Genomic DNA, 26,027 nt, shown 5'->3' with positions numbered 1-26,027 from the left:
TCAGGAAGTTCTTCCTAATGTTTAGGTGGAATCTTCTTTCTTGTAGTTTGAATCCATTGCTCCGTGTCTGCTTCTCTGGAGCAGCAGAAAACAACCTTTCACCCTCCTCTATATGACATCCTTTTATATATTTGAACATGGCTAGCATATCACCCCTTAACCTTCTCTTCTCCAGGCTAAACATACCCAGATCCCTAAGCCGTTCCTCATAAGGCATCGTTTCCAGGCCTTTGACCATTTTGGTTGCCCTCTTCTGGACATGTTCCAGCTTGTCAGTATCCTTCTTGAACTGTGGTGTCCAGAACTGGACACAGTATTCCAGGTGAGGTCTGACCAGAGCGGAATACAGTGGTACTATTACTTCCCTTGATCTAGATGCTATACTCCTATTGATGCAGCCCAGAATTGCATTGGCTTTTTTAGCTGCTGCATCACACTGTTGACTCATGTCAAGTTTGTGGTCTACCAAGACTCCTAGATCTTTTTCAAGTTTGTGGTCTACCAAGACTCCTAGATCTTTTTCACATGTACTGCTCTCAAGCAAGGTGTCACCCATCCTGTATTTGTGCCTTTCATTTTTATTTTTTTCCAAGTGTAGCACTTTTACATTTCTCCCTGTTAAAATTCATCGTTTGCTTTGGCCCAGTTCTCTAATCTGTTAAGGTCATTTTGAAGTGTGATCCTGTCCTCTGGGGCATTAGATCTCTATTATTAGAGATCCCACACAGTACAATTTATGTGAATTCGCAGCAAGCACAACTTAAATGCCATACCATACAGCTCTAAGGGGAAGTTAAAATGCTTACATTTAAGAGTCGACCCCCAGCTTGGCTCTGGGGCAGACAAGAAGCAGATAACGCAATAGTCAAAGAGGAAAAACAACAAATGCCCTGCTACACAACATGATTAGAAAGACCAAGAAATGAGGATAGGTAAGAGCTGGGAATAACCATAGCTGCCAAGGACAGTGTGTTTGGTATCTTAAAGCAGGCATGAGACATCTCATGTATTTGTTGATTGTTGGGATCAACTGGGTGCTTTTAATTAGTTTATTAAGGTTCCGCAAAAGGCTCCACCATTTGCAGGCAAGACTTATGGCAAGGCTTTTGGAGAGAGTAGTGCAGACTCCAGCAACATGGGCTTCGTGATGTGTTCCTCCAACACCTACTACTCTCCACCTAGGAAATCCTACTTGTAGGTAGTTCCAACTTGTTCTGGTTCTACTGTTTGTGGGTGAGTCTAATACTAGGAATACATTAGGAAAGCATCCCAAAAATAAATATTTCACTGTATGAAAAAGATGTGAAGGGAAGGTCTGTTCACCTTAACCAAGGGACAATAGTCTGCTTGTTGTAACTAAATGACCAAAAAACATCCCAGGTCCTTGGAAAGACAACATTATCACTTACAATGAACAAAAAGAATTTTATTGGTATATATACACACAGGAATAACAGAGGTATTTGAATAATCAAATATGGAATGTTCACGAGAGTTAAAATAAATAATAAAGATACCCAGATGTGTCAGTGCTAACTCTAGCACCACTAAAAGGAAATGCCCGAACAGCTTTGACTCTGATGGGGCCATCCCAACAGAGTCTGTACAGGTTGCTACCACCAGAAAGTGGTCAATATTTCTGGAATACAAAGAGTCACTATAGTGCTTTCTACTGCTTTGCATTCTAAATGTTTATTCACTGCTTTCATCCCTTATTTCTTTAATAATAACTATTAAGTTTTGAAGTCCAAAAACATAACCCGTATCTTGGCCCTCATGCACCACGCTATCTTCTCCGTAATACCTGCAAGTTGTATGGGCAAAGTCTATCATTCGAACATCAACTGAGCTAGCAGTAGGCTTATAGGCATATGCGCCTGCTGATTCATCTGAAGACTCCTCTGAAAGGCCTTCAATGTCTTCTGGATCAGAGTCCACAGCTACCTCTTGTAATTCCTTTCCATCATAAATGATGAGCAAAGAACTGGAGTAAAAGCGGTAAGATTCCTGTTTCTCCAAGACTGATTTTAATTCAGTCAGTTTCTTTAGAACAGGTTCAAAGAGTTCTCTTCGCAGGTATTTCCCATTATGGAAGAACTGGTAAAGTGCTTCTTTAAATCCTTGGACCGACAGCTTCCTTCCATGGTATTTATTCATAAACATTAACTGGCCAGAACCTGGCTGATAAACCTGTAGAAAATACAAGGCAAGAACTGAATGAAACAGTAACTTTGAATTAAAACCCTCAAGAAATTATATGCTTCAGAAGAGAAGGAAAACTTTTCAAAAGTCTTCTGATATAGCTGAAAGAAGTCAGAGGTGGAATATTCTAATAGCCGAATCATTCATATAGAACATGTTTTAACTCCAAAGCAGATTCTTAAGTTGTATATTATTGTTTTTCCATTGATGAAATAAGACCATGGAATTTAAGGAGGATTAGAAATTTACTTGGCCACTATTTCAAAAGTCAAGTTACAACATGCATAATGGCATTTGGTAACTCAGCCCAATAACAGCAGTATCATGCCTATGCTTGTTAACTGATTTTGAAAAGCTACTGGTGGCAATCTCATGAAGGGGAAAATGGCCCTTTAAATAAAATTATTGTGTATGTCTACATCACAGAAGAAATCAATAGCTTGAAGCATATAACTGAGACAATGAAATTATCTTTTAACACACCATAACAAATCATATTAGTATCTGCTAAAATGGTAGCAAAGATTAATGAGTCAGTCCTTGAAGACTAAACTGAAATGACGGTACCAGCTGGCCCTCAGATGGATAAAAATTAAGCATGCTGACTAAAACTAGGAGCAATATCCTGCAGCCTGAAATAAGGAAAGGGGCTATGAACACCATGTTTATACCTTCCAAGCATCATTTGCAAAGGAGATGCTGCTGTTAAAGGGAAAACACAGAGATGTTTCCCACTAAAAGTAACAAAGGAAAGGAAAAGTGGAATAGATGACCTCTTCTAGTTGTACAGGAAGGTGAAAAGTTCCTCTCATAGTAGCCATTCCATTCAAACCAAGCTTGCATGAACACATGCAAAGAGCCAGCAGAGAAGCAAGGAGCCCCATTTTTATTGTCCATATTGCCCCATTCACTTGCATCTTTCACTTACAGGGAATAACTAAACAGCCAGGCAGCAGAACAGCTAACTGCTATCACCTACTCTTGCCTCTGGACAATGAAAACGCCTGCAGTGAAGGGAATAAAAGTGCACACGGCTAGGCAACTTCAGCCCAGCTGTCAGTCCTTTTGAGCAATATGCTGCGATCAAAGTCAATGTGAACAGCCACAATGATTCAAAGGGAAAAGAAGCAGCCTCAATGTAATTTTATTTATTTACTTTTAAATTGCAAGGTGTCTTAGGAATCTTTCCAGAATGAAAGGTGAAAAAAAACACCCAAATAACTAGTAACAGCTTGCCTTACAGTTACAATCATGTTATTTGTGAAAGGAGCCTTCCTTTGGCTGTTTTTATGAAGTGGGCACACTATGAAGACTTAGTGGAGACTAACACAAAAAATCCTAAATAAAAACTATTTTTAAAAAAAGCAAGGGTGCAGCCTATTAGTATTGTTAATAATTTGCAGTTTATCTGCATTCAAATTTAGTCTTCCAGGACTCCAGGACAAGCTAGTATGGGAGGGAAGAGAATGCATTGCTAGAGTGGATTTTTGAGTGCATGCTTCACTCCATGCAAATGCATGTGGAAAAGAACTCTCTGTGATCATCTCCCATATTGGATTTCTTAATCAAATTAAGGACAGCCTGATGGTTAAATAGCAAATTCCATGCATGGTGAGAGAAAGGCACAGCGGCTCACTTTCTCCGCTCTTGATAAGGAAGAGCATTGCTCTCAAGTGGCCCATCCGCCTGATTACAGTGATACTGCCACGTTCTGGAGCTTTCTTCAGCATGATGGTGAATAAAATGTAAAATCTCTCAGCTAGAAAAGTAGGAAGTGGGAAAGTTACAAAATTGGCTAAAATGAGTTACACCACTGAATTATTTTGAATTAGAGAAAATAAGGAGGACACCATTCTTAAATAGCCTGAAATATGTAATGAAAAACGTACAGCGCCACTGCACTTAATTCTACTATTTGATGATAACTGTAATCAGTAGCTCACAAAATTCCGAACAGTGCAATGCTTGCCTAAGGAAAGCCAGAATTTTTCCACTTGAAGAAATCACAAATAGAAATTGGTTTCACTCAAAAGCCTAATAAGCAGAAACTATTCATTCCAAACACCTCATTCTGCTCCTGCTCTTTCTGAAACTCACCTGCATACCACAAACTCGGACTCCTATAACTGCTGAAGTGCTCTGCTGACACTTCCGGATCTGATTAGCCTTCTTTTCTTCAGATGCATCATCTCCATGCTGTCGGGTTCCCATCTTGAGGTCTAACACACAAGGCACCTCATAACGCGAGGTTAGGTTTTCCAGTAAAATAAATTCTGTTTAGTTAAGGAAAGCTCAGAAGAACTGTGACCAAAATTCCTCTTATACTTGAAGCCAAAATAAAGAAATGTTCCAACCAATAATTAAAATTCTCAATGTTGCCCCTAGTATTAGAACTTGTACAACTTAACTTCACTATTAATAACTGGCATTTTAAACTTATTGTTATCCACCTTTCACTACAATGTCTCGGGGCAGGATGCGCACATTCAATAAACCATATTAAATAGCTTACTTGGAACACAGATTGCTATAGTGCAAAGGAGGGGGCACAACCCAATCTAAAATTACTCATCTGCTCCCAGATGACCAATGAAAAGTCTGATGATGGTGCCAGGCAGAGTGATGGCCCCTTTGCCATGGGGAAGGAGTTCCATAACTAGGCAAATTGGGGGGGGGGGTAACTACAGAGAAGGTCCCCACAATACAACTGCCTGTCTGGCCTCAAATAGCAGTAATCCCCCAGCAAGGCCTCCCCTGCTGATTTTAACAGGCAGGTCTGTATCATAAAATGCCTTGTTTTCCACAAACCAAATAAAAGCATTGTTCTCTGAGATGATGGAGATTTAGGACAGAGCCTATGAAACAATCAATTTGGCTTCAGCAAGCTTTTGGTGTGACACATAACTCTGGTATATCCTTGGATAAACTATTCAGCCGCTCTTCTCAACTGTATAAAAACATTATAAACTATCTCAATCAGGTATTGATGATAAGTTATCAATATTTCAGACAACTCCATCAGAAAATTTCATTACAAGGCTTGTGCGGAGAACCCACATATTTTCACTGAACATTTTTCAGTGTTCTAAGGGTTTAATGTCCCCCTAAAAAAACCCATTAGCAGTTCTTATACAGTCATACCTTGGGTTGCGAATGCTTTGGGTTACGTACTTTCAGGTTGTGTACTCCGCAAACCTGGAAGTAAAGATCAGAGCATTCTGTGCGGTCTGCACATGCGCAGAAGCATCCTGTGCATTCGCGCATGCGCAAAATGGACACTCGGGTTGCGTACTTTTCAGGGTGTGAACGGCACCCTGGAACGGATCAGGTACGTAACCCGAGGTACCACTGTACATTCATTTTCAGAAGAATACACTAAATAGGCTACTTAAAGGCAAAATACAGCTAAACATCATATTTGTGCCACATCAGAGAACCAGCCGCACATTTATTATTTTTTGTACACAGACCCCTTTATCTATTTGCCTCCGATGGCAATCGCAGAATGTCAGGGTGTCTACAAGCTGCTCCCTGTAGACTGTATCTATATGATTTAGGAAAGTGGGTTTACATGTAGCTCATGAGCTCTTTATATACACAAAGAATATGTGTTAAACGTGATCTCCCTGTATCAGATATTCTACCGGAAATACAAAATAGAGAAGAATAGACAGTAAGCAGCTGGCTCTGTCACTTAAGATAGCATTATTTTTCTCCATACAACTGAACAAAAAAACCTACATACTTCTTTGCACCGAATAAAAAAGCAAACCAAGACACATTTGAACTTGTGATCACGAGAGGTAGAGATTAAGCCCTCTGGTGCCATTTGAGGAAAGAATGCTGGTGGTTCCAACATAAAGAAACAGCAGAACTTTACTTCACTGGGTCTATCCACTAATTAAAGCATGAGGTTCCATTTATAAAAATTAGATGTGCACTAAGGCATATATTGGTTTAAATGCACATCTGTACTCATACCACTGTCAGCACAGATCACTCCTCAACAGAATGTACTGCCTTAGAGGTAAGATTGGCATGGACTGCAGCATGACCAACATGGTTCCTTACATAATGCAGACAACAGCACTACCATCAATATCCTCCACCAACTGCAGAGATTACACATCAATTGTGGGCTACTGTAAAGGTAAATGGTCTGCAGATTTACGTAGCATCAGCCTAAGAACTATGTAAGGGCCTGAATTCCAACAGCAGAAAATAGTACATTGTAGTCACTTCCATCAGCCAATGCTGAGAAACTAAAATTTAGTCTAAAAGTTCCCCCGTTTGAGTGACTTGTCACATTTGATATTTAACTATTCAGTTCCTATCATAATGTGGTTCTTGTTCAGTTGTCATACATTTATTTGCACAAAGGATACTATATTGATTCCGATGTTTTGCATTTTCCTTCATTCGCTTTAACTGCTGCTGATGACATTTCATACTCCAAGGATTATGGTGTTTAAACTGAGAACTGACATTTCCTTTTTTCTCCACGCTGTAATACAGCACTTCAGATTTCTTCAGCAATTCGAATTCTTCCTCTAACTTATGGCTGAAAAATAAGAACCAAACCTTAATATTAGTGGTCAAGTGGAAGTATCCTAGCCTTTCAAAAATAATTTGAAAATATTTGTGCTCTGCTAGCCTTCACTCGTGCACTGCTTACAACTAGCCTATTTCACAATGATTTTAAAACTAATTTGTCCCATGGCTTCTCAGTCAAGCCTTCACCCATGTTTTTAAAAGAGTATTGGCATCCGATGAGCACTGATTCTAGTCCACAAAAGCTAAATAAATAAGTGCCTTGTTTTTAAGGTGCCACAATATTTTTGATTGCTTTTGAAGCATCAGCCTAACATGGCCTCTTATATATTTTCTGGAAGAGCATTATTTAACAGTTTCCACAATTTGTAACTTTCAAGATTCAAATGACACCATGTTCCAGATATTCTTCTCCTACTCAAAATGCCTCAATCTAATCCTGAAATCAATAAAATTAAATATGTTGTAGAAGGCTTGAAAAACTAGAATTTCAGAGCTCCTTACTTAAATTAGAAAAATGACTTTCTAGGCACAAAAATGTACAGTATGCAACCCTATCTAGTTTTACCACACTAGGGCTGTAGTTTTATACAGTTATCTATAAGGAAACCCCATTAAATACAATGGTAACTACTTCCAAGTAAAAACGCTTAGGATTGCACTGCATTTTTTTGTAATCCATGAGATTTGAGTGTACACAGAAGAATCATGATAGTAGCTTTTGCTTTGCTTACTCTTTTTTTAGTTACCTTTTCATTTTCTCTTCTTTTCGGTGCTGTCGAACCCACTCCTTGGTTAACTTTTCATTTTCTAGTAATACAGTCTTTTTATTAGTCCACCGTAACAATTTATTTTTAGGTTCACATTCAGAATTATCTAGGCTTTCCAAGTTATCATGGTCTCCATTTAATGGATATGCTATTAGACACAGGTTTCCGTCTTCATCCTCTTCAAAGCTTACCGATACCACACCTTCAGAGGAAAAATAAGATATACAGTTAAAATTAAAGGAATGAGAAGCATATACAGCTTACAACACAACATAATTTTGCACTAAGAATATAGCAACTTTGGTTTTTCTCTTACCCCAGTCCTTAGTTTTTTATCTTGCCACAGGCCAAAACTCATCTGTCAACCTAACAAATATCAAAACATCTAGACAAAGTGACACCTCACAGAGAAGACAATTTATCATGAAGACAACACATTAATGATACAGGATTCTTCTCGTGAGCAGAATCACATAGGAATCAAATAATAACAGGAGACGTTTTCAATTATTGAAAATTTTTATTATTTTCTTTTTTTAAAAAAAAATCTGACTTATCTGTCCCTAGAAGAGATGTAAAACATTGTATATTTACATCTTGCAGTGAAATGTGCCCTGCACAGAAACACCAAAAGCTTTAAGTTTTGCTTAACAGCAAAGCTAAAAGCACTTATCTGAACAAACGGCTTTCAGGAGGGTTAATAGATTCCAGGGGAAAGGAAAGGCTTGCAAGAGCAGATCAAAACAAGAACAACATCACACATTACAACAGACAACTAATTCAAAGGGTTCCACTTAGAATCACCACGTTTAATTTTACAATTTTTATTTTCCTTGGGGGAATATATTTTATTGATTTCAGTTATGTAGCAGTCTTGCAAAGGAAATAACAAAATGAAGTACAAAACAAATTTGACTGAGATACATCAAAACATGGTGAACTTTGAAAGCATTTTTGCTTCCTCATCTCAGAGTCTCTAGAGCATTGTCTTATATTTTGAGAGTCTTAGAGGAAAGTTCTGACAGTGCCATATAGGAATGCTATGGCAGAAGTTGTAACAACTGGCTGAATGGGGCTTTTTTTCCTCAGTCCTCTCTCTTTATCCTGAAATCAATCAATCTGTACATTCTTGCCGCTCATCACTAGAGTTCTTGGCGAGAGACTGGCACTTCTGAGCAGGGCAGGCAGCTCTGGGACCTACAGTAGCAAGGGTAGGGAGTGCGGAAGCTCTGACTGACAGTCCTGCTGCCCACACAGGAAAGAGCTACAGGAAAGGGGGGGAAGCCAGCTAGAAAATGGCCTTTGACTTTATCCTGGAAAAAACAACAGAGATGGACCAAATGAGGGCCCCCCTTACCCCTAAATCCCTCCCACACATCTCCAAAAGAGAAAAACCACATATGCTAGTACAATTTATTACATTCTATCAAACATTTATCAAGTACATTTTCATCTATTCATTCCAAAAGCTTGTAATGAGAAGTTTTCAAATGTTTCAGTAAGCGTGCACATCATATAGCAATACAACTAAGAGACATCTCTTAGTCTTTTAATTGGTGAAATAGTGGTTGCTTTATTCAGTGAATAAATATAATACAATGTAAAAAGGTAATCAGATTTTTAAAATTCGGGTATCTTTAATTAAATTCCAGTAGTACCTCATTCAAAGTTAAAAGTTTTGGTCAACTAATGCAATGCTAAGAACTGGAATATCTACTCCCACATACCATCTGAGACAGTCTCTTCAACGGTATTTCACCTTTTGCCTACCTAATGACCGCATTTTTCCCCATCTCCTTAAGTGCAAAAACAAGCTGAATATGTTTTAACAGTAAATTTTAACTTCCCTGCTATGCTGACCAAATTGTTAGAGGTAGAAAAGAATCCAAAGAGCCACAATAAACTTCTGTAAGACAAGCAAATCTTATCCAGTTTATTTTTTTTTTTTAGTTTTAAAAAGTGCACACACACATACAAATCAGAAAGAAGCAGCACATTATTACTGAAAACATTTACAAGCTGTTATCAATATACTTACCTACCTGTGCCTAAGGCCGATCTATAGGCTATCATCAGCAGAGTTGTTCTACTCTAATGCTGTTAGTCAGCCCAAAGACCCACTGGCAAGCATCTCCACCCTGTATCTCCACAGCCTGGCTCAGACAATATCAAAATGCATGAAAATAAACCCCCTAAAATCTCTTCAGCATAAGAGACTTTAGAGACAAAACAGCACATTTGGATTTACAAACAGAATAAAAAAGCCCAACCCCCTTCTAAGGTTGGTAACATACCTTCATACTGAGGAGTGAATTTACGCATTTCTGTAGGAAGGGTCTCATAGAACAGGTGTTCTCGTTGGATAAGGGGCTTACAGATGGTCTTGTCATTAAACCGGAGGACACAGGAGTGACCCCCAACCTGATGAACAAAAGGCTCTAGCAGGACGCCTTTGGAATAGTGCTCCACTTCCATAGCTCCAAATGCCGGGCTCATCCTTGTAGCACATTAGACACACCAATGTGGCAGTTGTGAAGGCAGCTCACACAGAGATTGCTTCTCCAGTATATGTTTATTCCCGCTAGAAAGTCTATGGAAACAGAAGAAAATCCCTTTTCGTTTAGCAACGTTGTCTGAAAGAGCACAACTAACAGATTCTTCTGTAACTGAGAGCGAGAGAAAGAGAAGTGAAACTCTCCGCTCTGAAGCAGAAACTGAAAAGAGCCAACAAGCTCTAAGCACTGAGACAAACAGGAGTGAGGTCATACCATAATCTGCATACCACGCCTCTCACAATTTTAGCCAATTGGGGTTAGCACACAGCTACTAGGTGTGCCTATTACGAAGGAGCAGGGAGAATGTCAATGCAGAAAGTGGAAGGGGGAGAAGCACTCGCAGTTTCTCTTGGCTGTTCAAATCTGCTAACTCTTGCAGCATTTTATTATCAACACAATAGTCCACAGGGCAAAGCTGTAGATAAATGACGCATTTCCACTCTTTTCTCTGTATCATATTACGGATACCAATCTAGCTTTCTAAAGCCTGTTGTAGATAGAACATGCAAATGACACTGTAAACCAGTGTTTCCATTTGATGCTTACTTTCTTTTAGTTTGCATGCATACATACACACACTATTTATTATTATTCATTTTAAAAAGCAAGAGCCTGGCCACAAGCTAAACTAGCCTTTGAAAAGAGTTCCTAAACACCACTTTGAACTCCCCAGGTAATAAAGGAGTTTGCAATTTGGCTTTTTGAGCTTTTAAAAGAGGGGTCCCTGAAGAATATACACAAACATTTTCCATTTAATTATTATTTAGTGAGTTTGTATTTTGCACTTTAATTCAAAGGTTCTCAGGATGGTACTTAACAATACTGTATATTAAAATATACAAATCCATTTAAAAACATATAAACAGCAAATATAAAATGAATCAGAATGTCAAATTAGCTTTTAAAAGCTCTTGGGCCAACCACAACCTGCTTTTTGAACTCAAGAGTTTAAAGAAAAGCTTTAGACTTCTGTGAGTGCAGCTTCCAAAAAGAGAACTGAAAAGAATTCATGTTCAGAAAATTGTGCATACATAGATGACACAAACTGACAGAAATTAACAATCCCCCTAATTTTTAAAACACATCAATACCTATTGTGCATATTTCCATAAAAGTAGTATGTTCAGCATTGCTTGTTTTATTCTTAGCAACCTTATCTCCAACTTAAACAGGAAGATAATCTTAAAAGTTTACTCTGTATCTACCGGTACGTGTTTTTCTCCTTATAAGATGACAAACATTATACTGTACAGAACTTTAGTGGTCTTCAAGACTAAGGATCACACATTTAGAAGCTCAATGGTCTATTTTGATCATCTTGAGAAAGTAAAGCAGAGATGAGCTAAATCCTATTCGCAAATATAGCAAAGGTCTAATATAGTTTAATCTTTTAAGATTTGTAGCTAAAAATAATGTGACCACTGGTTCTCCCATAAAGAGTGTTACATGAACAATCATGCAGCTAATTCTGAGAGACCACAAAGTGTTCTAGGTCGCAGACCTATTTTTAGATACACCTACGTATAGGATCACAGTGCAAAGCTGTGCAAAGCATGTAATCTTAGAAATAAATCCCAGAATTCAAAGATGCTGGTTTCCAAGTAGGTGTGCACAAAATTTATCTTAACAATTAAATGGCAATGTATTGCAGAAACAAACAACTCTTTTCTATAAAAATTGATAAATTTTGAGAAGTGTGTGCGTGCACATGCACGAACATACACAGACACACAGAAGGATTTTAAACAATAGATGTGTATGTGATACTGATAATATTGAACTTATTAGCACTGAGGATACTTAATTCTTTTTAAGAAACATTTTAGATTGATTTCAAATTTTGTGCATTGTTTTGTTGTTTGCTGCCCTCCGTAGGGTGAACAGAAATTTAACTAATACTTGCTGGACCATAACAACATTATGATCTGGAACACTACCCAGTGAAAATACAATGTAATCCACGCTTAACAAAATATTTTTAGCTCAATAACTGTGATACTGCAGAAGATAAGCAATGAGTATACCTAATGTTTACTCTTAATGGCTTACTGGTGTGAAGCACATTCTGACTACCTAACTACTATTGCATCCAGTCCATTTGTGCAATACACTTCTATCCAGAAGATGGCACTATTTTTCCAGTTCCAATGAATTACTCTACAATAGCAATACCCTCAGATAAAAGATGCAGCCAATGATCACCTACTCGGGGTAAGATGCATTGGGTTGTGTTCCTACTCAGAATAGACTCTGAGTCTATTTTTGAAATATGGCAACCCTAGCTTACTTCCAAATAAACAAGCTATTGAAATCATGACAATACGTTCAAGAAATTTTGCTCTGTCATTGTAACAGAAAATGCATGCATGTGCAAACACATAAAGACTTTGCCAAAATAATCTCTATAACCTCTGATCCTCACAAAAAATGTATTTGCTACAAATTTCACCAGACAGGCAAACGTATGCCACTCTCCACTCTTCCCCAGCGAGCTCATTAATTTTTCAAGCACTTTCACAACTTGTTTTCTTTCGTGTATGTTCAGAGCAGTCCACAGAGGATGCTGAACTGTGTGTATTTACAAAACTGCATTCTCTTGGGTATCACCCAGGACATGATTCAACAGGCCCCACCTTCAAACATGAGCATAAAAGCTGTCTCTCATACATGGGCATGCATAATATTCCAGTATTATGCAACAGAATCTTGCTTTTGTTCTTCATGCATTGGTAACCACCTGCTTACGCTACAGAAAAACATTTCCTATTAACATGCCCTTGGAAATGGATTTGAAAAGCATCACAATTAGTCCAGATGTTGCAGTCCCTTATTGACTGATGTGCATTACGGCAGTTGTGACTTCATTGGTTGTCTTTTTACTTCAAAGCACAACTCATATGTGCTGCTGTTGTTGCTTTTTAACTTTAAAGTCCTAAACAGCCTGTGTCTTGCATACCAGACCACAGAGCATCTTCTCATACATACTTCCTCACATAATATCTGGCATGGGCTCTACACCTTTTCATGTGCCGTCAACATCTAGAAGTGGAGCTGGCCCTTCTCTGGCATCTACTCTTTCGAATAGTCTTCTCTGGGAGAGCACACATCACCATCACCATCACCTCTCTTCCTTGAATCCTTCCCATTGGGTAGATGACAGTAGATCACACACACCTGGGAAGCAGAGGGGAAAAGCAGCTGGAGCAGGCCCTGAAGTAGTCTTTGCCTCCCTTCCCTGGAATTTTACTTGTGATTACATTATTGTTCCCATACCAGAGCATGATGCCTCATAGTGAGCATATGGTGAAGCAAAGATCTAAATCACAGGCTTCACAATTCATAACTTGTGTGTTTAACCACTTCACTAAGTTTTCATGGTTCATGGTTTTATTTACTGCACATTTTCAGTCTAGAGACTGTGTTGCCTATACTGATCTTGCTGGTCAGAAGTCCATGTGTAAGCTAAGAGGGATTAAAAACAGTCCCTGTGGAGCTTGCAGCATACTTGACATTTAAAAAACCTGTCTGAATGCAGTTCAAGACAATCCTAAGCTACTAGATGTCCCCAGGCAAAGTTTTGTTATGTACAGCTTTCCAATGATCCATTCCTGCTTTAGATCAAGGTAACAACAGCATCTTTATTCTTCACACTTCCACCCCTAACAAGATTTTATATATTTTCCCTCATAATACCATTTATATAACTCTAAAGGAAAAGCGTTTTAACTCCTGCTAAATCTTCTGAGTATAAAACATAAAGTATTTTAATTATGAACAATCTTCCCCAAGAACATAATATCCTACTTAAATATTGAGATGTAGAAAATGACCCATGTGCCTGAGAACATGGAGTTCATTTACTGAAATACAACAAATGCTTTTGCTTTGGCAATAGCCTTTCTAAAAGCCTTCCCCTTTCCCCCCCAAAATGGCTAACTCTCTCTACTTCATTTTCGTTATTTCTGCTCTCTCATTTCTGCCTAACTACAAGTTATCCCCTTAATGAAAAAAATCTCAAGTATTTATTAAACTATCTAGAAAATTATCCAAAATAATGGCTATGCACAGCCTCGAGCATTCAGAATTTAACTAAATGCATCCTTGAAATACAAAACCTAGAATAAACACTGGGTGTTGATATAAATGGAGCCATTAATAGTCACTACTTTAAAAAGAGTAAAGGTAATCTGAATTGAGGTGGGAATTTTTAAAGTTTAAAATCTGCAAAACTCTTGCTTTCCCAATGAGCAAGCCACGTGAGTGAAACTCCCTTACATGAAGTCTCCTTCCGTCCCTCTCTTTGTTGGCAGAATCTTCACAATACCCAATTTCCTATCTCCCCTCCCCCACTCAATTATTTTGCTTAAATGAACAGACTACCTACTTCTCATCAAGAAAGAGACTGCATGTTGAGGATCAGAAAGTTCCTTTGTACTTGGGACACCTACAATAAACATTTTCCAGCTACTTCTTACAATGTTTTTCTTGCCCTACTAGACTACTATGTTCTGGTTTTTCTCTACACATGGAAGTTCCTCCTGAGAAGCTGAGAATGCAGTTTATTCCCAAAGTCATTCCCTTTCATTTCATATGAACCAGGAATAATCCTCTGGCTTTACACTCACAATTGCTAGAATTACCATTCCACACAAAAACCTGCTTTGGGAGAAGCGAGAAATCCATCCATAATACTTTTATCTATCCTTTTGTCCAAAAGATCAGGGCAGTAGAAGTGAATAGCCTCAAAGCCGCCCCAGTCCCCGGAACACATCTCTAGTCACCTTCACGGGATACTAAGAACAGGAGAACATTTCAGTGTCTCCATTCCTAGCTTCACAAGGAACAAAAAGTCAATACTGTACTGACTTAACAGGGAGCCCACATTATCTAGATATATTTTGTTTCAGAAAGTTTAGTTTTTCTAGTTTTAGAGATCAAAATCTATGCTAAATGCCAACAGACTTCCAACACTGGCTTTCATAACTAGATGGTAATCCTACTTCAAGTCATATTACTGCCTTCATCACGTCAGTTTGGTGACTTGCAAGTCAAAAGAAGAAGATCAGCAGAAATGTACCGTAAGTCTATTTTTTGCATAATATTAATCAAAATAAAAGTCATAGTAGATAAGAGCTGATTGCCTCTGAAAGTATGGTAGAAATAAAACCTACACTGGGGTTAATAATTAGGCTTCATGCATCATTAGCTGTACAAATGGAGGGGCAAAAAGAGGAAGGGCTTCGTCATGCTGATTGCTGGACTCATAATTGGGGCAAGGGAGGGGGAGAAATCAGCTCCTTAACTTCTTCAACAACCAAATGGCACATAAGCTTTAATACACTATCGTTTTAATTACAAAACGATCCCCTCTTATATAAAGAAAGATGAATTATTAAAAATAACACTGACAAAAGCAGTCAAATATTTTCCTTGTTAAAACTTTTAAAAGTAATTTCAGGAGATCTATGACCATATCATGATTACGCTGCTCAACTTTTATTTCCATTGTACTCTCACAGGACACCTGCAGTCAGCAACGGACATGCAAACAACATAGTTAAGTAAATGCAAGGTGAAACCTTTAAACTTAAAGAACAGTGTATCAAGTCTAGAAAACTGCAAGATCACATTAAAGGCAAGAGGGCAATGTCTCCTCTAATATCTAATTTATAAACCTTACATGTACATATTACAAGAACTGACCATTTTTGGTAAATGCAAACAAACATGTGAATTCTGACAAGACAATCACAGATGAATTTTGTGAAAATGTGAGAACAGATAAATAGTATTTCACATTTCTGACATACACAGGTAATGTCAGAATTCTGTGACATTTGTTAGGGTTGTGATGCAGCTTTAACTATTGCACACGAATCCATGCATGCAGAGAGCCATTAAATGAACAACAATACAGCACGGAAGGGGGGAGCTCTGGCCTTCCAGATATTGTTGGATTGCAACCTTCAGTCAGCATGGCTAATTGTCAGGGTTGATGGGACATAGTCCAACAACTATTTGAATGGGGTGCAGATTTCCCATGCACCTGTTGTACAAGATCAGGAGAATATAAAGTAAAAGCTCCTCTATGATATAGCTGATTTCTTAATTGCATTGCAAGTGAATGCACATTGTGTAGCTGACCAAAATAATAATAATAATAATTTGTAGAAGAACCAGTTTAGCATCTCTGTATATTGCATGAGAGATCAAAATTTTCCATTGCAGGGTAAGTTTTTTTCCACTGTTCCCAAGTTCTCTTTCACTTCTCCTCTTTAAAGGTTAGTGGATTAGGAAACAATGCAGGAGTAGGGCGTGGACTCCATGTCTGAGCTGAATGTCAGTAGTTTGTTACTGAATAAATTATATATTTTAAAACATACCATACTGGGCTTTATTTAGTAACATCTACTGGTAATCAATTTCGATTTCTCTAGTATTTCTTCAAAAAATTAATTTCCTCTTCTATCTAAATACCAACACACAAAATGACTTGGTTAAAATTGTCCACAATTTGCTTAAACAACACAGCTTGGACACACTTTTAAAATACAGTGGACGCTCGGGTTGCGGACGTAATCCCTGACAGAGGCATATCCGCAACCCACAGTGTTTGTATCATGCAGCAGCAATGTCCAGATTCTTTCTATTATGAGAGCTGCCATAATGAGTGTACACCTACTTGCATTAGGAAGAATGCAGTACAGTGGTACCTTGGTTCCTGAACAGCTTAGTTGTTGAACTAATCGGCTCCTGAACGCCGCAAACCCAGAAGTAACTTCCGATTTGCTAATGTTTTTGGGAAGCCAAACATCCGACACAGCTTCCGCTTGAGTGCAGGAAGCTCCTGCAGCCAATCGGAAGCCACACCTTGGTTTCTGAACGGTTTCGGGAGTTGAACAGACTCCCGGAATGGATTAAGTTCAAGAACCAAGGTACCACTGTATATGTCAGACGTTGGCAAGGTTATCCGGCAATGGGCCGGATCAAGCCCACGGAGAGTGTCCGTGGGCCGGACATGCGCAGACACGATTTCTGGTGCTCTTGGCAAGTCACCGCGGCACACTGGTTCAGCGCGGCATGTGGGGGGCTTGCCGAGCAGGCAGCTCAGTTGGCGGGGGGCTTGTGGGCCGGTAAAACGGCCTTTGTGGGCAGCATCCGGCAATTGGGCCGGACGTTGCCGACCTCTGATATATGTGAAAACAACAGCATACATTCAGTTAGCATTATTGTTTGTGAATCTAACTGATGGCCCATCATCCCTGTTGCAATCAATACATATTGAAATTAATCAATTTCCTGTTTTATCCATCTAACAGGGACATGATCCAAAGTGGCAAACAGCAGGTATTCCACAGGGGAGGGGGGATAGAAATACATGTGCTGTTGCCCAGCCTATTACTACTACGTCTCAGGCCATGCTTAGCAAGGAGAAAATAGCTCCCATGTACACCTAGGGGAAGGGGGAAACAAAGCACGAAAGAAGTATGGACAAATCCAGGTAGGCATAGTTAAATCCATCCTGAATTACTTGTAGATAAATATTAAACAGTTGTCACAAATAAATTATTTTTAATTAAAAATAAGGCTCTATTAAGACTGGTACAGAAAGTAATCAGACAGAACTGGCAAATCTGAAAAACAAGGTAATGATTAAGGTAGCTATTGTTTTCACTACTCTTGTTAGAATGACGTTCCTGTACCTGCCAGGCATTTCACCAGAATGTAGTTATTTTGTGAGATTTTATAATATGTATATTTTTTTCAAAGGTAGGACCACACCCTTATTCTTACTTACACTAATTGAAATTGTTCCAATATATGGCACCTTACAGTTTTACTCATTTACAGGTCTACTGTGACTCATTTCCTGTTAACTAGTGATTGCTTCTACTAGTCACAGTAGTTTGCTACTGATTTAAATGCTATACAATGGGCCCGCAAATAACACAAAATATACTTATGTGATTGGGACCTGAAGCACGCAGCCGAAAAGTAATTACAGTGGAACCTCAGTTTTTTAACGTAATCCACTCTAGAAGTCCGTTCAACTTCCGAAACGTTTGAAAACCCGGGATCAAAGGGCTATCAGCAAGTTCAATGGGGAAAATTGAGAAACACGCCTCAGAAGCCATTCGACTTCTGAGATGCGTTTGAAAACGGAAGCATTCACTTCTGGGTTTTTGGTGTTCAGCTTCTGAAATGTTCGGCAGCCGAGATGTTCGAAAACTGAGATTTGACTGAACTGTATTTTTCCATGTAAAAGATGCCCCCATGTATAAGAAGATCTCTATTTTTTGTACCCAAAATTAAGAAATCAGTATTTAAAACATCAAAACGGGTAACTTTTTTTTCCATTTAGAGTGCCAGGGAGAGCTTTTTTGGGGAGACTGCCTTCAAGCCCAGGCAGAAAGCACACAGGATCAAAACAGGCAGGCAGGTGGAAGAGAGGGGGCCCGTCCATTGCCCTCCCACTCTTTGCAGCCTAAGCTACAACCTGCCAGATCCTGCTCTGCATGAAGACCACGGCAGCAGCGCCCAGGTCCCAGATTCAGAGCCACCAGAGCTGGGAGCAATCCAGGAGTGCTCGCAGCCAACCACATCTCCATGGACAGGGCAAGGTGAAGCAGGCAGACACTGGAGCCAGAGCAGCCACCCCCTCCCCTCCCCAAAATAACACCTTCAGTGCAGATTGGCAGCTGCACTGCTTAAGTCACCAAACTTCGGAACTTTGGAAGGTCAGGTGAAAGATTAGGAAGGCGGGCAGAGTAGAACCTTCCACACAGGGTGACAAGGCATCCTCTTCAGTGTTGTACTAGAGGGGCTTCTACAGGATACCTCGTGAAGCTTGAGCTCCATGCACCAGGCTCACTCTCGGCTGAGGGGGAAATAGTGCCTTTATGCATGAGCAAAGCGCCTTTTCCCACAGTGTAGCCTGAAAGCAGTCAAGTTTTCCAGCCCTGCCCCACATTCACATTCTGTGTATAAGACGACCCCCAATTCTTGACTGAAAAAATCAGCAAAAACATTCTTATACATGGAAAAATACAGTAAATGGGGAGCAGGAGAAACCCATTATGGAAATAGCTTTTTTAGCCCTCCAGTCTCTAGGAAGGAGGCAGGAAGGCTCTTGAAGCATCCCAGTGCCCGGTTAGCAAAGCAGAGGGCAAGGTCTGCTCCAGACAGGTAGGGATGGTCACACAGGAGGGTAGTTCCAGGGGTTGCTGGCTTTATGTGATTTTGCCTTTGCATATGGACCCCTGGAACCAAACCCTCATGTAAGTGGCAGGCCTACTATATAGAGATTTGCAACTAATGGAAAGCAGTACAAAAAGCGGCTTGTATCACCAGTTAGAGCCATCTGCTTAAGAAAAAATGTTCTAATTTGCCTGAAAAAATAATGACACTGTCAGATCTCCTTATAAAGAGAACAGCAAAGGACTCTAATATAACTCTATTTTGTGCTCCAGCCTATCTTCACAGCCCTAGTTGGGTGATTCCCTCTCTGCCATCATGCCACCTACTCTTTGCCATATGCATATTGAGAGGGAACATCTGTAGAGGAGATCCTATGTGTGTAGGTTTTCCCCCTCCTGCCCTGCAGCCAGGGGGCCCTGGCTTAATAGACTACAGTATAATGTACGCATAACTTATATATGCACTGCGAAACAAAAAGCATTGTGTGTCTTGCTTTGTTGTGATATTCACTTTATTGTGGTGGTCTGGAACCAAACCCACAATTCTCTGTGGTATGTAGTTCTTAAATTGACTAGCTGGAAAAAGGGACAGAAGCTTGATGAAGCTGGTCCTTTCAGCAGAGCTGGCAGAAAGACACAGTCTTTTCTCTTGCTGCTGGAATGGCTGCTGCCAGTTAAAGGAGAGCAGGTCTGGTGGAGTTGGGTTTTTCAGGCCTAACTGATGGACTGCCCCTGCTTCCTATTATCTCTCACTGTTGCAGCCTGCTGGAATGGAATGTGTGTGCATCATCTTTTAAAACTACTCTGCATGGGCGTAACACATAAGCTCAAGGTCTCGTTTCCCAAAAAGTTGCCACTGCTGTAATTTGTGACCAGCCATAGTACTGCCAGGTCTTCCCACCAACATCAAATACAAGCTCTTGAATTTCCTGCTTCTTGGGATGGGGCTGCAGAACAAGGAATACTTATAAGTTTTGCGGGGCACCAGTGCTTTATTTTTCCACAGGAAAAAAGTTCATTAATAAATTCTTATGGATGCCAATTGAAAATACAATATAATGCAAACTTGGCAGTTTCATTTCCAAGTTTTTAGCTTTCTTTACTAAACACAAACATGGAATATTTTATCTTTCTCTAGGGCAAGTGTGGGGAACTCTTTTCAGTCTGAGAGCTGCATTCCCCTCTGGACAAGCTAGTGGGGTAGGGTCAGAGGCCAAAGTAGGCAGAGCTATTAAAAGTTAGTTTCACATTCAAATCATGCAACTAGAAAGTCACTTGGATGCCTTAGACAAGCCTCCATTTTACACATGAAATATGGAACAAATAATACTGATCAATCTTAGAGAGCTGTAGTTGTTAGGATTACCAAAATAATATATATGGTGTGTTTTAAGATGAATACAAATGTAGAGTGTAGTAGCCATGATATGAATGCCCATTCAAGGACAGTCTCACATAGTAAACAATCCTTATTGGAGGAGGAACTGTAGCTCAGGGCACATACTTTTGATGAAAAGGATGCCATATTCAAACTCTGATATCATTAGTGTAAAAACAATTCAAGGAGCAACTAGGGAACCACTGCCAGACAAAGTAGTAGGCAGTACTGGCCTCAACTGATAAATTGTCTGACCCAGCTTAATGTCCCTATTACCAAAGCACTTACACTGATCAAAATGCCTTTGATTTCCAAAAGGGATGGAAGATGGCATGCTGAATATTAACTGAGAAAAAACTTAAGTGTCTATAACCAATATCAGTTGGGCATCCAGAAGTTAGGATGGTTCCAGTATCCTAGGCTATGTACCTCACCTTTCACAGCATGTATAATTTCATCCATCATGTTATATACATGCTACTTCAGCAGGTCCACTACAATAACGACTTCAATGCTTTCTAATTCAGCATTGTTTATTCTATAAATGGCACCACAGGAAGACATAATCTGGAGTTCTAAAATGTAGTGCAATTGGTATGCTGATGACACACAGCTCTATCTCTCAGTTCCATCCTCTAGCCACAGAGAAGTTGTGAAAACTCTGAATTGGTATCTGGAGTCAGTCTTGGCATGGATGGGAGCAAACAAAATGATCCTTAATCCAGGCAATGACAGAACTCCATCTGAAGGACTAAGTATGCAGTCTGGGGGTACTCCTGGAACTAATCAGATTATGTGAGGAGGCAAGAGTGCCCTTTACCAGTTTTGTCTAGTTCATCAGCTGTGGTCTTGCTTCGAAAGCATGGATTTGACTCATTACTCATGTACTAGTCACATCCATAAATCGCAGTAATCATCTGGACTGGTGCAAAGTTGTCTATGTGTGGCTGTTTTCAAAGTTTTAAAAGTGCAATTGGTACAAAGTGTATTTGCCAGAATGTTAGTTAGCGTGTGGGACATAACACATTGATATTATATCAACTACAATTTTTTCTGGCCTCAAATTAAAGTGTTGCATTAAAGTGTTGCTTTTAGTCTTTATCTTTAAAACCCTCAGTGGCATGGGACCACTTCCATCTACATGAATGCGCTCATGCCTTAAGAATGGTTTCAGTGGCTCTACTCTCCAGTCCATCTTCATTGGAAATATGGCTGGTGGGTATCAGGTACAGGGGGTGCCAGTTCCAAAATACCCTCCTGGGGAGATTGGACAGGCTCTACTTCATCTCACTTTGGATTCTGTGAAACTTTTTATACAGGCATCTATACTACCACCTTGCCCATTCCAAATAAATGTACAGTCATACCTCGTGAGTGTTCTGGTTTCCAAATGCTCTTTTGGAAGCCGAACGTCCAACAGGGCTTCCGACTGGCTGCAGGAGCTTCCTGCAGAGAATCAGAAGCCGTGTTTTGGTTTCCGAACGTTTTGGAAGTTGAACAGACTTCTGGAACAGATTCTGTTTGACTTCCGAGGTACAACTGTAAGGGGTGCTAAAGTTATCTCTATGTAATTGAAATATGGCATCCTAGTCAAAACAGATATGCATCATTTTATTTATAAAATACTTAGCAAGCTTGTTACAATGGATAGCAGAGGCATTAGTCTCTCCAATCCAAATAATTCAGCTAAATGGATTATGAAAATGCAAGGGGGGGTCATACAGCCATCTGTGTCATCACCACCACCTCTAATGGGCTCTATGCTGTGTGAGGGGGATGAGGGATTCCCTTCATTGGCCATCAGTGTTCAAAATCAGCCAGGTGCGTTTTGTGACAGGCGTAGGTCCAGTTGCAACTACATATAAATCTCTGGATACCAGGCTCACAACTGACATCTCCATCTGGCTGGCCCCTCCAGCTTTCTTAAGAAGGTAAGCAGAAAAGCTTATTTATTGCATTTTTATCCCACCTTTTCCTCCAGGGTGTACATGGTTTACTCCCCTCCTCAGTTAATACCCACAAACACTTTGTGAGATGGGTAAAGAGGCTATGACTGGCCCAAGATCACCCAGGAAGCTTCATGACTGAGTGGAGATTTGGACCCCGATCTCCCAAGCCCTATTCCTACACTCTAATCACTACACCACACTGGCTTCCTAGAGTACTTCTGCTATGGGGAAGCTATATAAATTAAGTAGGTAAATAAATATGGGGAAAACAATCTGAAATATTTTCATTGAAGCTTGAATTTGTTTTGTTCTGGATTATATTATTTGATGTTTTAATGTGTTGTTTTAACCACTTTGAGATTTTCTCTTTAAAATATAAAGCAGTTTAGAAATTAAATGAATAAAAATTATAATAAAAAACCACATTGGGGGAAAAGGCATCTAGACATTCCATTTTGACAACAGTAACCTAGGTTTAAGGTGCCATTTGGTGATTAGTTTATATATCTGAGTTTCCTAACACTCCCCAAATCCCACTTTTAATAATATCCCTATTTGTAGAAACTACTACTTTTTGCTTCCTAGTGAAGACAACAGTTAGAAGATGGTGGGACGTCTTGTAGTTTCACCCCATCCATCAACAAGATCGCTACCTTCACTCCCCTAAACATGCAAGGGAAGGATCACTGGTGGCTGTGAAGTGACTGGCAGACTGCTATAAGATCTTGGCTCTCACATGCCAAACATCCCCAATGACTGTGGGGAAGACTCACATAAGTAAATTTGGATTATGTAAATACTTTACCTCAAGCAACAGAGTACTGCCCCTTACTGGCAAAGGGGGTGTAAACAACCAAAATAATACAGTTTAACTAAGTTGTCAATAGCATTTATTGTAAACTGACTACATGCAAAGTATTTCCGTTAATTTCATTTATAAATCCTAAATCTGGGACTGAGAACCTGTGGCCCTCCAGATGTTGGAACTTCAGCTTCCATCAACCCAGCCAGCGCAGTAAATAGTTCGGGATGACAGGAGTTGTAGTACAACATCTGGAAGGCTACAGGTTACCTACCCCTATCCTAAATAAGCCAATTTATGCCCAGCTTGTCCTTCTATATCATACCTTATCACATATCAGAAGAATGTGGAAAATATGATGGTGACAAGACCAATGTAATGATGGTTGACAGTCTGTTGTCTAGAAACTGAAGGATCAGACTCATAACTGATGGGAAATAACCACTCCTGCTCACTGCACAATTGAGCCTTGAAGTACAGTACTCACTGGTGACTTAAGCTGTTTTCACTGTAACCATCTGGCGAGAAGGCCGACATCTTTTGTCGGTGATTAAGATATGATAGCCATCTTCGTGTATTTTGTATAATTCTGTACCAGGCTGTAAACTGGGATGCTTTTGAAAGCTATTAAGGTGGATGTGGTACAGATAATAATCCACATCCCTTCAAGAGGCCATGGACCACCATATGCATTGGTTACAACTTTGTTCACATAACATTTCAACTAACTTTCAATATGACTGCTAGCAATCACTGAACTTCTTCCATGTTGTTTATTTTCTTTTACCTACATTTTTGCACACTTTTGAGCAATTTACTCTGAAAAAGCATTCTAATTAAATGTTAAGAACTGTTGCAGAAAGTTTTTTGGGTAGATACTGACTTATTTTTTGCCATGTTTATGCCAGCCACAGCAAGTCGGTAGGGCATGGTGTGCTATAAAGCAGGCCGAAACAGAAGAAAATTACATCAGAAATATAGAACACCAAGATTGTGTTATCATGTGCATGTCAAAACAACCACAGTACCTTAGACTGCTGCTAATATTTTTTTCAGGGCAATAAAAGGTCTTTCAACACACAGTGTACTGCCTGGGAAGAAGTCAATTAGACATTCAATTAAATAACTAATAGTTTACTACAATGTAAGATCAAGATGTTCCAAATTCATGATACAAATCTCATACAAATACACCAGGCAGGTGCAACATGTTGAGAAAGAAAGGGGGGAGGGCATATACAAGTACCTGGTTAGTCATCCAGCCTTATTTCAAAATTGCAGAGTAACAATGAGTCATGCATTTCCCATCACAATAAAAGCTTTAAACCACACCCACCCAGAAGTTCAAAGTTCCTCACCATTTTATGACCTCCTGGCCCTATGCACAAGGTTTTCTAACCCTGCGTAGACCTTCCGATAAGGGAAAGATAAAGGAAAGAGAAATCTCACCCAACGAGAGAAGGATGACGATTCAAGTGTTAAAACAAACCAAACATAAAAGTGCATGTATAGTAAAAACGCAATAAAGGGTGTGTGTGTGAGAGAGAGTGAGAGAGATGCTCGCAATAATTTTCTCCTCCTCTCCACCCCCGCCCGACCATTTTCAGTTAGGAATGGATGCCCGTTGATGCGCGCCCACAGCACAAGCCAAACGCAACACAGAGCTCGAGAGGCAAACCAATTCCTGCCGGGTAGAAAGGGGAGGGGGGTGCAGAAAGACAAACGAGTGGGGTACCCACATCATATGCACTGATACCTGGCTGGTACTGGGGTGTGTGGGGGTTTTTGTGGGAGGTAGGGGGCACATCAAAGGCTTCGTTTCCTAATACTACCCCCCTCTCCTAAAAGCATCCCTTGAAAACAGCAACCCTCCCTCTAAGTCTGCTGCCTCCACGGCGCGGCTATTGGGGTTTCACCGGCTACAGGAGGCGCAGGAGCCGGTTACCTCAGCCTGAGGACGACGCGAGAAAGTGCGGATGTGGCAACCGGCTCCACCCGCAGGGAGAAGGGAAGGAAGATGGTGGCCCTGGAGCGACCCAGCCGCCGGCTCCTCTCAAGCCGGCATGGAAGGGACCTTTGGGCTCCTATCCGGAGACGGGATGAGACTCCTCGTTTCCTCCTCACACCTTGAGACACCCAGGGGTGGGAACGATAATGTTGGTGGTGGTGATGATGATGATGATAATAGTAGTAATACAGTAATAAAAACCGAGAGATGCGGTTACCTGCCAAACAGCTCCCCGCCAGCAGCGGCTTCGACTCTTTTGTTTCTCAGAGGCCAAAATGGCGGCGCCGAGCGGGGCGGCCCTTCCCCCGCTGGCAGAGGGTAGGCTCCGCCCCGTGCATCTCCATTGGCTCTGACGGAGCAAGCCTCCGCTGATTGGGGGAGTTAAGGGAGCCAGGCTCTGTTGCTAGGGGAGCCGAGGCGGGCGGCAAGGCATCGTGCGCCGCGTGATGATGGAGACTCGTGGGGGGGGGGGAGAGACGGGACGGGGAACTGTTAGGATGGGGACAAGGATGGGGAGGGAGGAAGAGCGCGGACTGGGCAGCAAGCGGGGAGCCAAATGTGGGCAGAGACTACTAAAAGGCCGCGAGTGGCGGGGAGCTCTTCCTTATAAATAGG

General features: G+C 40.3%; 1 protein-coding gene across 2 annotated transcripts; it reads right to left on the bottom strand.

Moving 5' to 3' along the window:
* Positions 1-1,405: 1,405 nt before the first annotated feature.
* Positions 1,406-25,751, bottom strand: IP6K2 (inositol hexakisphosphate kinase 2). 2 transcript variants are annotated; one of them, XM_033141006.1, is made up of 6 exons: positions 25,630-25,751; positions 9,818-10,113; positions 7,503-7,725; positions 6,588-6,763; positions 4,300-4,475; positions 1,406-2,190 (listed from the first exon to the last, which is right to left on the bottom strand). In XM_033141006.1, exons 2-6 carry the CDS (start codon positions 10,017-10,019, stop codon positions 1,693-1,695), a joined length of 1,275 nt encoding a protein of 424 aa, XP_032996897.1. In that variant the 5' UTR covers positions 10,020-10,113; positions 25,630-25,751; the 3' UTR covers positions 1,406-1,692. The 2 variants fall into 2 exon arrangements, with proteins under 2 accessions (XP_032996897.1, XP_032996899.1); XM_033141008.1 differs by lacking the exon at positions 25,630-25,751 and having other exon boundaries at positions 9,818-10,250.
* Positions 25,752-26,027: the final 276 nt, after the last annotated feature.

The sequence above is a fragment of the Lacerta agilis genome, chromosome 2, assembly GCF_009819535.1.
Source record: "Lacerta agilis isolate rLacAgi1 chromosome 2, rLacAgi1.pri, whole genome shotgun sequence".
NCBI classification, from domain to species: Eukaryota; Metazoa; Chordata; class Lepidosauria; order Squamata; family Lacertidae; genus Lacerta; species Lacerta agilis.
Note: the sequence above shows the minus strand (reverse complement) of the source record. Positions and strands in the feature narration are given on the sequence as shown.

Coding starts and splice junctions, on each gene's coding strand:
- IP6K2 (XM_033141006.1), bottom strand. CDS start 10,019: ATGAGCCCGGCATTTGGAGCTATGGAAGTGGAGCACTATTCCAAAGGC. Junction 6,764..7,502: donor AAAGAAGAGAAAATGAAAAG/GTAACTAAAAAA, acceptor CTTATTTTTCAG/CCATAAGTTAGAGGAAGAAT. Junction 4,476..6,587: donor AAAACATCGGAATCAATATA/GTATCCTTTGTG, acceptor TTAACTAAACAG/AATTTATTTTACTGGAAAAC.